The sequence below is a fragment of the Neodiprion virginianus genome, chromosome 6 (assembly GCF_021901495.1).
Source record: "Neodiprion virginianus isolate iyNeoVirg1 chromosome 6, iyNeoVirg1.1, whole genome shotgun sequence".
NCBI classification, from domain to species: Eukaryota; Metazoa; Arthropoda; class Insecta; order Hymenoptera; family Diprionidae; genus Neodiprion; species Neodiprion virginianus.
In genome coordinates this window covers 867,066-880,041 of record NC_060882.1, presented here as the reverse complement: position 1 = coordinate 880,041, position 12,976 = coordinate 867,066, and the positions used below count along the sequence as shown (strand labels likewise).

General features: G+C 37.9%; 2 protein-coding genes across 5 annotated transcripts; one reads left to right on the top strand and one right to left on the bottom strand.

Annotated features, from left to right (window-relative positions):
- Positions 1-2,581: 2,581 nt before the first annotated feature.
- LOC124306924 (DNA polymerase delta catalytic subunit) lies at positions 2,582-10,894 on the top strand. 4 transcript variants are annotated; one of them, XM_046768092.1, is made up of 15 exons: positions 2,582-2,848; positions 3,101-3,206; positions 3,607-3,639; positions 4,356-4,467; positions 4,774-4,946; positions 5,011-5,273; positions 5,374-5,600; positions 5,678-5,844; positions 5,948-6,193; positions 6,278-6,580; positions 6,659-7,129; positions 7,231-7,637; positions 7,723-8,376; positions 8,456-8,563; positions 10,759-10,894. In XM_046768092.1, exons 1-14 carry the CDS (start codon positions 2,799-2,801, stop codon positions 8,550-8,552), a joined length of 3,309 nt encoding a protein of 1,102 aa, XP_046624048.1. In that variant the 5' UTR covers positions 2,582-2,798; the 3' UTR covers positions 8,553-8,563; positions 10,759-10,894. The 4 variants fall into 4 exon arrangements, with proteins under 4 accessions (XP_046624048.1, XP_046624050.1, XP_046624049.1 ...); XM_046768094.1 differs by lacking the exon at positions 3,607-3,639 and having other exon boundaries at positions 2,583-2,848; XM_046768093.1 differs by lacking the exons at positions 2,582-2,848; positions 3,101-3,206; positions 3,607-3,639 and adding an exon at positions 3,647-4,077.
- Positions 8,690-12,225, bottom strand: LOC124306925 (ADP-ribosylation factor-like protein 1). The gene is made up of 5 exons (XM_046768097.1): positions 11,983-12,225; positions 11,737-11,836; positions 11,541-11,657; positions 11,167-11,278; positions 8,690-10,950 (listed from the first exon to the last, which is right to left on the bottom strand). The coding sequence occupies exons 1-5, from the start codon at positions 11,984-11,986 to the stop codon at positions 10,741-10,743; spliced, it is 543 nt and encodes a 180-aa protein (XP_046624053.1). The 5' UTR covers positions 11,987-12,225; the 3' UTR covers positions 8,690-10,740.
- Between the last annotated feature and the right edge of the window lie 751 nt (positions 12,226-12,976).

The following is a 12,976-nucleotide window of genomic DNA, read 5'->3' as shown; positions in this document are numbered from 1 at the left end:
CGACTTATCTTATAAATTCGAGAAAAAACATTGTAGGAAAAAATCACTAGTAAATTACGAAGGCACGAATCATCAAACTATACGTATACTAGATCAAAAATCATATAACAATTGACTATATGATTTTTTATCTAGCACATCTGACGATTCACGTTTTTGTGTTAAATTATGCAATAAATTATATTTTGATTTCGATCGTAACATTGTGTGATTTAAGATATGGTCATTTTTGGTAGAGTGAGAGTGTCGCACTTTCTCTTATTCAATTTGCATAATTTTTACTTTACCATCAGACATTTCTGCGGCAAAAAAATCAAACGTACGCCAGTATGACTGTTACGTGAAGCTTATCGTTTTAAAGTACGCAAGCGGTTGAGTACCAGTGATATCACTGTCGGTTAAGCCAACGTCACAAGACTTTGTAGAGAGCCACGAACAGCTGTCGTAACTCATCTATATTTTATTGCCAGCTAATTATAATGCCCTGGAGTTAGTTTTCAAGGATTGAACAAATACGAGAACCGAATGTACTGCCAGCTCAATAAAACAGTGCATCGCCGACTGATGCCGTACGATCCGTCGACTGCGCTGTGCGGAATGCGGAAAAATCTCGCTGAGAAATTCGGACCCCCTGGTAAAAATTTCTACCAGACCACGAATTTTCATAGAAGTTGAAACATCTCGTGTTACTTCGTACCAAATTGTAAATATGCATAGTTTTTCGCAAAGATATGTCAATGTTCGCTAGAAATTGCAGTATTTTGTACATTTTTTACCGAAACAACACAAATTTTCATGACGATCTACAAGTTTTAATGAGAAATCATGCATGTATACAATTTTGTACGATAACAAGTTTTTATACAAGATGTTACAAAATATCTCAATTTCCCTAAAAATTCGTGGGAAGATTGTAGCAATCATTTTAACCAGGATCATACAACACGGTGTGCCACTGTTTAGACATGGTTCGTACCTCCCGCCTACGAACAGGACAATCGCAATTTATAACCGTCATTGCGTTTATGCCAAAAGGCTCACACCGTACAACATACGGCGATAACGAGCCGGTACGTTGGACGCGATACCGAGGTCCCGGAATATTCGGGGTCTGACTTATGACTGACGTGAATCACTGGTCCGCAGCGTCTGACTAACCTTGAATAGACTTACCTGCGGTACAAGCAGTAATAGTGAGCAAGTCATCGCGAGGAATGTTACCCTGAATTTTTAGATATCACAATTTTATTTTTTTAATGTTGGATGGGGGGGGGGGGGGGGGGGGTCGTGGGTAGTACTCTAAATCCAGAATTTCGACTACATTCTGCATTGGCTTCGGCCGCCATCTTGAATTCAAGTCGGAAAATATCGATCGTAGACAAAAAACCAAATCAAATCTGGTAGAAATTCTTGATTTAGATTGTCAATAACCTCCCCCCCCCCTCTTGCCGCCCCTGCCCGCCCAATGATTAGAAAAAGAATATTGTGATAGGTAAAAATTGCAATTTCAAATGTACATTCCGACTAAACTAAACTGCAGCCTGAAACGACCGGTTCTCGAAACTTTTATTATTCGGAACATAAGTATTCACGTTACACTGCAGAACGTGGGTTAAACCGAGGGTTAAATTCTACGGCAACAGGCTACCGCCAAGCACCATCGGCGTAGGGACGCCGAATCGATCGATTTTGAACTTAAAATGCAATTCTGTGAACTATTTTACCTGTTCGTTGCGTGTGTGGCCTTTCTCGTTGGCATCCCGACATCGTCGTTTTTTACCAAAGTGAATCAAAATGGCGATGAAAGACGAACGTGGACGATAATTGCACATCGCCGCTCTACGACCTGGACCTGGATGAAGGCATATTTTTATCCTGAAACAAGAAATGGCAATAAAGAGAACACGAGAACAACATTTCGGCGACCGGGAGAGTGACCTCCGTAATCAACCGCTTATTATGGAATCACCCGAAAGATTAAAAGATATTATAGGTATATAAACAGCTAATCACCTAGTGATTACGTTATTCGTGTTATAATTCAACGTGCGGTCGCTCTAAAGTCTGCTCAGGTATGTATTGATTTTTTTTATCTCTCCGTGACGAGCGCCTCACCTCGATGTAAAAATATTCATGCATGAAGTACGGCGCAAACTGAAGTTGAATTCGAATGTTCAGTTGTTTTCTATTTTGAAAGTATGTATCGATAACGACTTTTTATCTTGTCTCCCTCAATTTAGTTGCGAAGGACTAATCAAAAAGGATGAAATTAATCGGTAATTGTTTCGTTCTACCGCGAGCTGCCTCCCACGAATTTTGAAAGCCTGTGCAAACTTTTTTTTTCAATCAATCTATATATCGTTGACTGAACATGCATGTGTCTGTATTCAGTCAACGAAACTGTGCGTTTATCGAAGTTTATTTGGTCGGTAAGAGTAAAATTGTTACATGACCCTGATTATGTAAAATCTTAAGAACAAAGATTCACAACCTGCAATATGTGCTTCCTGAGCCGTATCGCTGATTGTTATCAAATTCTCCTTACTTTTTTTGCTTTTCGACCACGCTTCCATATCCTGCGACGGTGATTTGACCGAGATTGAATTTGCAGTCGCTAGATGGTTGCAGGAGACGAAAACGGTTGTCAAAGATGGCGCTAGCTGTCGTAGAATTGCATTCGATTTCAACGTAACCATCGTCAGTTTTCGCGCCATTCGAAACGTGTGCGTACAGATCGAACGCCAAAGTTTCTGGAAGAGAATTTATTTTGTCAACGACCAATTCCATCAAGATTTACAATGAATAAGCGGCCTTTTTCCGGCCCTCCGTCCAAGAAAAATAAATTCAGGCAAGCAGATATTGACGCATTATTAACTTTTAGGTTATCCTGCTTGACATCACTCCGATTTTAAAAGGCTGAATCTACCGACAAGCGTTTATCACACAGACAGTATAAAAATTTTGCAGCTCCGTAGTTAATTTTTCCAATACAAAATCATTTTTAAGCAGAAATAAAATTCTCTTACCCATTTCTTGAATTTAAATCCTATTTCAGTCCATACATTTAAGTAACGTTATTTCACTCATTTTTCTTTAACAGGGTAGACGATGATGATGACGAATACCCAGGATCTTTTGAAGCGGAACTTGCCATCATGGAACAAATGGACGACGAGTTTCAAGACCCGTCTCAGGCCTCTGGGGAGGTATACACAACTGAACTACATAACAGAATGCAAAAAATTCCGTTACATGTCTGGCAATACCTGCTATGATTGATTTCACAAAATTGATAAAAGTCCTTATTACCGTCTTGAATTTCGTAGTCAATTTAAATCTGATGCACTGTGCACAGTCTTTATATTAAATTAAAAGTAAGTAAGGTCACCAATTTGGAATTATGGGATCAAACAGTGCTAAAGATATTCAACATTCACAAAACGTGCATAATGTTAAATAAATATTATAATTGTTACTCGGAGAATGATCCCCAAATTTAAATTAACGTCAAATAAATAGTCGTGTTAAAGCAAAAGTACCTAAACAAGGTGGCAAACTTGTAAAATTATTATCTTTTGTCTAAATATCCATAATTTACTCTTTTAGCCTGACCCTGCAGATCCTCAAATGCGAGTGAGAGTAAGTTCTCCTAAGACTTGAGCTCTGTATTGACTATATACATGTCTTGTTGCTGTCTAATCATGCTTTGTTTTCGCCAGGAAATTCATTCTTCATCGATTTAACCGTTTACTTCACAACTCTTTTTTACAAAGAATATTCACGGTATTCGAGTATTAAAACTATTATCCCATTATTCTTCATTGAATATGCTTCCTCAATCCCTCAACGCACCTGCTTGCACCTTTTTGCACGTGCGGTTGACTGGTATCTTATTTCATAGTGATAATCATAATGCTAATAATAATAATAGTAATAATAACAACAACAGCAATCATAATGATAATCATAGATAAAGTAACAAATGATATGCACAAGCATTTCACTAATCATATGTGGCAGTATGCATTTTGTTACCAAGGCTGCAACACTAGAACTGCTAACATGTTGCGACGATTTGTACGTATTTTTGGACTATTGTCATTTATATATGATCAAAACATCATACACGTTAATAGTTGCAAAATTTGTACGTAATTTTGGACTATTCTCATTTATATTTGATCAAAACGTCGTACACGTTAATAGTCGCAAAAATTTCATGCCCAAGTATTATTTTGCACATTTGGCCTGTCACTAAATGTTTCTGGGAAGTTGAAATGTTCTTTTAAAAAAATGTCTCATCGTCCATATTTTTCGAAAGTATGCAAACATTCATAAAATCTACTCTCGTTTAGGGCCCAGATCAAGAAAACACCTGTTCCAAATGGAATCGGCCAGACCCTCGGCCATTCAATCCTCAAACAGACTCGCTCACTTTCCAGCAAATAGAAGTTGACCATTATATAGGTAAATTGCTCTTGAAAAATATCACGTTTACACTTTATTCAACGATACACTAGCCAAAACTATTGTGTCAAACGTTACACAGTTTCAAACAACGTGAAGCTCGCATTATTTTACATGCTCGTCAATTCCAAGAAGTAAAAAATACATTCGTACAGGTATATTGCAAATAGCCAATTCCACTTCATCCCCAGACCTGGTGAATGCCTATCTGAAGACTTGCGTGTTCAGTAACTTATTACCTATTTCCCTCGTTATGATCGTTTTACGATTCCTCGACTGAAAATTCAGCAAGAAATATTTCTCTAGGGCAGCCGCTGGCTGGAATGCCAGGAAGCAAAATTGGACCAGTAGCAATAATGAGAATGTACGGAGTCACCATGGAAGGAAACTCTGTATGCTGTCACGTGCATGGGTTTTGTTCGTATTTTTTTGTCACTGCGCCAGAAAAATTCAATAACTCTCACTGCAAACCATTCAAGGTAAAATGCTTCGTTCTCGTTGACTGACCATCTTTTAATCAATACGACATCCCCACCATTACAGGACGCTTTGAACCGAGCTGTATTAACAGATATGAGATCGAAAAATGATAAAGTTACAGAAGCTGTACTGGTAGTAGAATTAATCTACAAACAATCGCTGTACGGATATGCAGGCGAGGACTTGGTGCCTTTTATAAAAATCACGGTCGCCCTGCCAAAGCTTGTGGCTCCGTGTAAACGCTTGTTAGAGAAAGAAATGATCTTTCCAACATTCAGCGATCACGTGTACCAAGCCTTTGAAACTAACATTGAGTTTGATATCAGGTTCGCATACAATGGCTGTTATGATTATAGTTAAAGACGCTGCACGTGACTTAAATTAAAGAAAGCCAATCATACTGATCCGTCAATGCTCATGATACAGATTTATGGTGGATACGCACGTGGTAGGCTGTTCATGGATCAAGCTAGTCCCTGGTAAATGGAAATTAAGAGGCCATCCAGGGAATGACTTGCCTTTGACTAGCCGTTGTCAATTGGAAGTTGACGTTGCCTGGGACAATTTCATTGCTCATCCACCAGAAGGAGAATGGGCCAAAGTTGCGCCCTTCAGAATACTAAGTTTTGATATTGAATGCGCTGGACGCAAAGGTTCGTATACACCGTAAAACAGATGCTGCATTTTGAATGAAATTATTAATTTATACCTGCACGGATTTGTTTGGCAGGAATTTTCCCTGAGGCAAATCACGACCCAGTTATTCAGATTGCGAACATGTTGATAAGACACGGAGACACCGAACCCTTTTTGCGGAATGTATTCACATTGGATACTTGCGCGCCAATTATCGGTTCTCAGGTACTTAGTTTTCAAAAGGAAGCAGTCATGCTGGAGGTAAGTTTCGTAAAATAGACTTGGAAATTCTTTGCGGATATATTTGAAAATCAGTGAACTGTCAACGTAATTCTGGATTTATGGAATGATTTCTTTGCCGAAGAAATGGGCAGACTTTGTAAGGCAGTGCGACCCCGATATATTTACCGGCTACAACATCAACAACTTCGACTTTCCCTACCTGATAAATCGAGCACAGCACCTGAAAGTGAATTCCTTCAGCTACCTTGGAAGAATAAAGGATATAAAATCTGTGATAAAAGATCAAGTGTTACAAAGTAAACAAATGGGCAGGCGAGAGAATAAACATGTCAATTTCGAAGGAAGAGTGCCGTTCGATTTATTGCTGGTAATTTACTTTTACGCTTGCGATTCTCATGATTTTTCGTCTGACTCGAAATTTCGCGTATGAAATAGACCAAATATATTTCAGGTCCTCATTCGAGATTACAAGTTACGGTCGTATACATTGAACGCGGTAAGTTATCACTTTCTCCAAGAACAGAAGGAAGACGTACATCACAGTATTATCAGTGATCTACAAAATGGGAATCCGCAAACACGCAGAAGACTTGCGGTTTACTGTTTGAAAGATGCCTACTTGCCTTTGAGGCTACTGGATAAGCTCATGTGCATTATCAACTACATGGAAATGGCAAGAGTGACGGGTGTCTCTCTCTGCTGTTTACTAACCAGAGGACAAGGGGTCAAAGTTGTTTCACAGCTGTTGCGAAAAGTACGATACGTTTTTCATACTATCAGAATATGCTATTATAGACCTCGACTCTTTGACAGCAAGTTTTTTTTTTCTCAGGCGCAAGAGAAAGGCTATCTAATGCCAACGCATCAGAGTCAGGGAAGTGACGAACAATTCGAAGGAGCAACAGTCATAGAGCCAAAACGTGGATACTACAATGATCCGATTGCGACATTGGATTACAGTTCTCTATACCCGAGCATAATAATGGCCCATAATCTCTGCTACACAACGTTACTACTTCCAGCAACTCAACACAAACTGAAACTAACGAATGAAAAGTTTTCACAAACACCAACTAACGCCATGTTCGTCAAGTCCTCAGTTAGAAAAGGACTCCTTCCAGAAATTTTAGAAAATTTATTGAATGCTAGAAAATTAGCTAAAACAGAGCTAAAGAACGAAACCGATCCATTCAAACAAAAAGTTTTGGATGGACGACAGTTGGCTCTGAAAATATCAGCCAATTCTGTTTATGGTTTCACCGGAGCACAAGTAGGCAAATTGCCTTGTCTGGAAATATCTAGCGTGAGTGAGAATTTTTGTGTAAAAAATTATCGTTTTCCATTGAATTTGAACCATTGAAGTCTATTGAGAGATATCAAATAATAAGAAACATTGACTTTCAGAGTACGACAGCTTACGGTCGTGCAATGATAGAGCGAACTAAACAAGAAGTGGAACAAAAATACTGCATTGCAAACGGGTACAAACACGACGCTGTTGTGATATATGGCGACACTGATTCCGTGATGGTTAAGTTTGGTGTAAAGGATATGGCGGAGGCGATGGAGCTTGGAAAGGACGCAGCTGACTTCGTTTCGTCAAAGTTCATAAAACCAATCAAGCTGGAATTCGAGAAAATTTATTTTCCGTATCTATTGATAAACAAAAAACGATACGCAGGTTTATTATTCACTAAGCCAGATAAATACGATAAAATGGACTGCAAGGGATTGGAAACCGTGAGAAGGGACAACTGTCCGTTGGTTGCCAACATGATGAACACTTGTTTGCAGAAATTGTTGATAGATAGGTGAGCCAACATCGAACCTCTATTTTCATTGCATTCAATCCTCTTGCCTATTGATTATGTTTAAACACCCAATTTTCGTGCACAGAGATCCGGATGGGGCGACAGACTACGCGAAACAAATCATAAGTGATCTCCTCTGCAACCGTATAGACATTTCGCAACTTGTGATAACAAAGGAACTTACAAAGACTGAATACGCGGCCAAACAGGCTCACGTCGAGTTGGCGGCAAAAATGAAGAAGCGAGACGCAGGAACGGCTCCGAAACTCGGCGACAGAGTTCCGTACGTTTTTACGTCCGCCGCAAAAGGGACACCGGCATATCTGAAAGCAGAGGATCCGATTTACGTCCTCGAAAACAGCATTCCTATAGACTCAAATTACTACCTGGAAAACCAACTGTCCAAACCTCTTCTCAGGATATTTGAACCTATTCTTGGAGACAAAGCTGAATCTCTATTACTGAGGGGAGAACATACCCGCACCAAATCTGTAGCGACTTCACGTGTCGGAGCATTGGCCGCATTTACGCAAAAGAAGGAAACTTGTATGGGGTGTAAAGCCATCATGCCCGCAGGGCGAGAGCACATGGCTTTATGCCAGCACTGTGAATCTCGCGAACCTGAACTTTTCCAACACGAATTATTACTCGGCAGGAAGTTGGAGGAAAAATTCTGCAGATTGTGGACAGAGTGTCAAAGATGCCAGGGTAGTTTGCATCAGGAAGTTTTGTGCACCAGGTAAGCAAACGAACTTTGTACACCCTCACCGTTTCACACTTTCAGACCTTCAATCAAAATTCCGGAATTCTCATTTCAGCCGAGACTGTCCGATTTTTTATATGAGGAAAAAAGTTAGGATTGAACTGGATGCACAGGAGAAGCGAATTGACAGATTCGGGATTCCAGCCTGGTAGTGGAATACAAGGTACAATATGATTCTTAAACTAGTTATTTGTAATTTTTATGTATACGTAACTACCTATTTATTACATTATTAAATACTATAATATAGAAATAAATGGAATATTACAAAATTTGGAATAATACATTTGATGTGTTTTCTATCTTGAACTCAATCATTCAATGGTAAAATTCGTCCATCTGCATAATATATTAAAAGTTTCTTCCTTTTTTTTTTCAATAGAATCCAACTTGTTTATACATACCGATGCACAACTGCATTGGTATATTAATTTATGTTACATCAAATCGTTAGATTTGTTCAATTTTTCGAGCTGGCATGTGGCGCATGTATTAGTTTCATATTAATATCGTATTTTATTTCAAGCGTCAACCCCAAGACTGAGCTAGCAATACAATGACAATTCGATATTACTAAATAATTAAATACAATCAATTCTACGTACCGACATTTCTCCTTGCGTTCTAGTCTTCGATGCAAGATAAGGTTGTTCCGCTTTTCTATGCGGAAACCATTACTCATCATTGAAATCGTCGTATCTGCCGTATTTAATTGTAATATCAAGTGCTTTGTGTGGTGAACATTTACATTAACCAAGATTAATCCATTTGCTCTAATACCTATAACTGACTGTGAAATTTGTAATACTGGTGAATTTTATAAATGAATCGCCTGATTTTTGCTCAACATGACGTTAGATATTTTTTTAATCTATTATGCATCAGAGATACCTTTCTCAATTTTAAATGATAAGAAATAGGATGGCTTTACTTGTTTTTTTCGAATGCCTAGAATTTTAGGAGTCACTGTTGCGCAGTTTTGTTGTACACTGTAAAAAGTTTACTTGGTTTTTGTTACAGTTACAAATTGTCACTGCCTAATGAAAAGAAACTTATACCTATTCGGTTGAAATATGCAATGAGTGATATGCAGTATTTTGATAATTGGTAAATATCAACTAAAAATGTTTTGCATGGCTGTAAAAAATTCAGTGACTTAATTGATCCAAGTAACAAATGTTACGATGTCTCTGAACATTGATCATACGTAGTATTATAACATTTACAAAATAATACTTATTATTACTTTCTAGCCATTTTTTCATCTTTTAAACCGCAACTTTGTCTCATTAGTAATTACCACAAGAATCAATGCATCGCAAGCAAATAATATCATTTCCACCCACTTTTAATGTTATATTGATAATCTAATCCAGGCTATCAGTCAACTTTTTGTGTCAGTCCCATTGAACTGAGTTATTATAAAGAAATTTTGTTTTAGAAAATATGACAATCAGTATTTGGGCCCTCCGTATTACCTAAGCCGCTTGTTTTTTCAATACTTCAGATCTACCTGTAATTTCTAGATGTAATATTCCAGGTAATTACGTCAGACACCACACGTATATACATTTTTTTTTCTATTTTCTATATACAATAAACACCCACATCGTGAGTCGTATGCCTCTGCAATAATAACGATTAACTATCAGAATGAAAAAATGTAGAAAAAAAACGTTACATTTCGACTAATTGAGAGCTCTCACGTTTCACGATTAGAAAAGTTAAATGTAAAATTTTAATTTCGGTTTTGCTTAGTAAGATGCTATATCTAATTGGATAAAAGTAATACTACAAATAAAATTGTTTGCCTCATGATTGGAAAGACCAAGACTTCTCCCCAGAGAAAATAAAGTAGGTAATATGCCGTTGATATGCGAACTCTGATACTTACGGCAAAATTTGAGATGCAGAAATAACAACGGCTCATTTGAGATGGAAAACTCGGTGTTGGTATTATTTGCTGATCGAGTAATGAATTTGTGTTAAGTATTCTTGATAATAGTGCAGCAACATAGAGTTGACTTTTACCCTTAAATTAAAAGAAATACAATGCATTTTAGTTATCTCTTTCATTTATTTAGATATTATTAAGATTTTTATTTTGAAATTAATTTACTCCAACTTTTTTAAACGAACGGTCAAATTTGTATTTCTGAAAATCTTTTGTTGACCTGACACTAAGCTGTAGGAAATTCGAAAATATTCCAACGTAATAAATTAATGTAAAAATTCGAATTAGGTATCTTTCACCACACAAAGACACTTCGATTAGGTGACTGTCATATGACTAGTCTTATTATAAGGCTTGAATGATGTAAAGTTTGGGATTAACATCAATCATTTCCTACTCATTAGCGCGTTTGAAAGCCAATCCATCGCCATGTCAAGTCCTTCTCCTTTGGTCGCCGATGTCTTGAAGATTTGGAACGTTCGATTCTTCAATGCATCAAGACCTAATGCCTGATGTACTTCTGCGACGCTTAAACACCCTGCCATGTCTTGTTTGTTTGCCAGTACAACTAGAATTGCGCCCTGCAACTCGTCTTCCTGAAAACGCAAAATGACGACTGACTGGTGTAAGTGTTTTCGCTCAATAATTCATTTCAACTCGGCAAAATCATGAAGTCTACTTCAAGTTTAATTGTTTCAAACTATATTTCTAATAGGTTTAAATTATTTTTATGATCTCTTGAGTAGAATATTAATAAATTTACGTATTATAGTAAAATGAGCTATAATTTTATATGACCGAGCCATACTCACGCCTAACATATAAATCAGCTCATCCTTTGATATTCCTATCCTATCTCTGTCTGCGGAATCAACGACATAAATAATCGCATCTGTGTTGGAATAATAACATCTCCAATACGGCCTGAAACATGACATTTTATTATTTAGTTGGTTATTTTTCATGGATATTTGCAAGTAGAATTGTAAACAGTACATTCAGACATTATGGATTCATGCTGTGAAAACCACCTTTTCATTTAAAATACGGTAGTGAATTCAGGGAAATTAAAAGAAATCCATTGGCCGATAAAGAAAAAAGAGCTGGCAAAATTAATTTCATAGAACGAGTGTAGGGAAATATGACGAATAAATGAGCGTGCAGCCTGAAATTGAGTCTTACGTACCTTATACTCGTCTGTCCGCCGAGGTCCCAAACTTGAAATTTGAGATTCTTGTACGTAACTTGTTCGACGTTAAATCCTATGGTTGGTATTGTCGTGACAACTTCGCCAACCTGAAGCCTGAAGCGAAAAAATTGAGGAATTGGAAAACGCTTAAAAACTTTTGTCAACATATCGGTATAAAGTCGAGTAAGCCAACCTGTACAAAATCGTCGTTTTCCCGGCACCGTCCAGACCTAGTATTAGAATGCGCATTTCCCGACTTCCAAGCAGGTTGCGAAAGTAACTTAATAACCCTCCTGTAGCGGCAAAAGTCAAGATTATTAGAACCGGTTAAAACAAATATTTGTACACGAGTCGAAAATTTATGTGGGTTTGTTTATCTCTTGATGTAGATGACGTGTTGGTACAGAACGAACGAGAGCTCGAGGTTACGGCTACTTACCCATATTTTAAAACGCTGACGACTGTTTAAAAATCATAAAACTCGAGTGGTTATTTATTTATCACCCCGAGATGGCGACGTAATTTAATTATTCGGACACCCACCCCACTCTTATCATTAACCAAACCCAGCTACTCTCTGCTCTTTAAACGCTTATACGTTTCCAGGTATTACTTGATCACTACCAAAACTCTTCCGCCGATTCCCTGAAGTTTGACGTGTTCCCGCAATTATCAATATAACCGAACCAAAGTCCCCAATCAAGCATGCAACCTGACGCAACGTAAGTCCGTGGTCTCCGTGGTTCTCGAGACAGAGCTATAAAAAAAAAATAAAACATCGCTGGTGCAGCGCCACCTTCAGGGTACTCATGGAATTCTGAGATGCCGGAGAGTTCGAACGTGCTCAAGTTGCGTGCTGGGACCTGAATTTTTGCAAATTTGTGCTCAGTTCCATTGGTTTCCATAATTAATTTGATTCGTAAATCTGGCCTTGGTAAATGATCATGAATTGAACAGTTCAAATTATTCAGATGTTCGTATTTACGATCTAAACTCGTGACTGTTAATTTTTTTTTTCAACGGTAAAAAAATGACGATCGCGATTTGACCGTTACGCACTTTATTCGTGAATATCTTCGGTACAGTCGTGAAGAAACCACTCGTTAAATGTGCTATTCGTTCTAGAACGTCTTGTTTTCGTTTCACAACGGTTATTTCGCGTGTGAGAAGTGATATACGATCCCTTTAACGATCTACGGACATAAGTATGTATGTACGTCAACAGTACATTGTACTATTTTTCACTCAATGTTCAATTGTGTTATCATGTAGTCCTCGACCATTTTCCTCTGTAGAATAATGCGTGTGAAGTCTTTCCTGGTACATTTGCGGGCGAATCCTGCGTTAGAAACAATAAGTACAACCTTTCGACACTGTGTAACCGCTATTTATAATGTTTAACAGACATGTGTGTGTGCTCGAGTGCTGAAAGC

Excerpts from the sequence above, each read along its gene's own strand:
- LOC124306924 (XM_046768092.1), top strand. The coding sequence starts at position 2,799 with ATGAATAAGCGGCCTTTTTCCGGCCCTCCGTCCAAGAAAAATAAATTC. Across the intron at positions 6,581-6,658 it reads TTTCACAGCTGTTGCGAAAA|GCGCAAGAGAAAGGCTATCT; the intron begins GTACGATACGTT and ends TTTTTTTCTCAG. Across the intron at positions 8,377-8,455 it reads CAGGAAGTTTTGTGCACCAG|CCGAGACTGTCCGATTTTTT; the intron begins GTAAGCAAACGA and ends TTCTCATTTCAG.
- LOC124306925 (XM_046768097.1), bottom strand. Across the intron at positions 11,658-11,736 it reads AAAACGACGATTTTGTACAG|GCTTCAGGTTGGCGAAGTTG; the intron begins GTTGGCTTACTC and ends TTTTCGCTTCAG. Across the intron at positions 11,279-11,540 it reads GGCGGACAGACGAGTATAAG|GCCGTATTGGAGATGTTATT; the intron begins GTACGTAAGACT and ends GTCATGTTTCAG.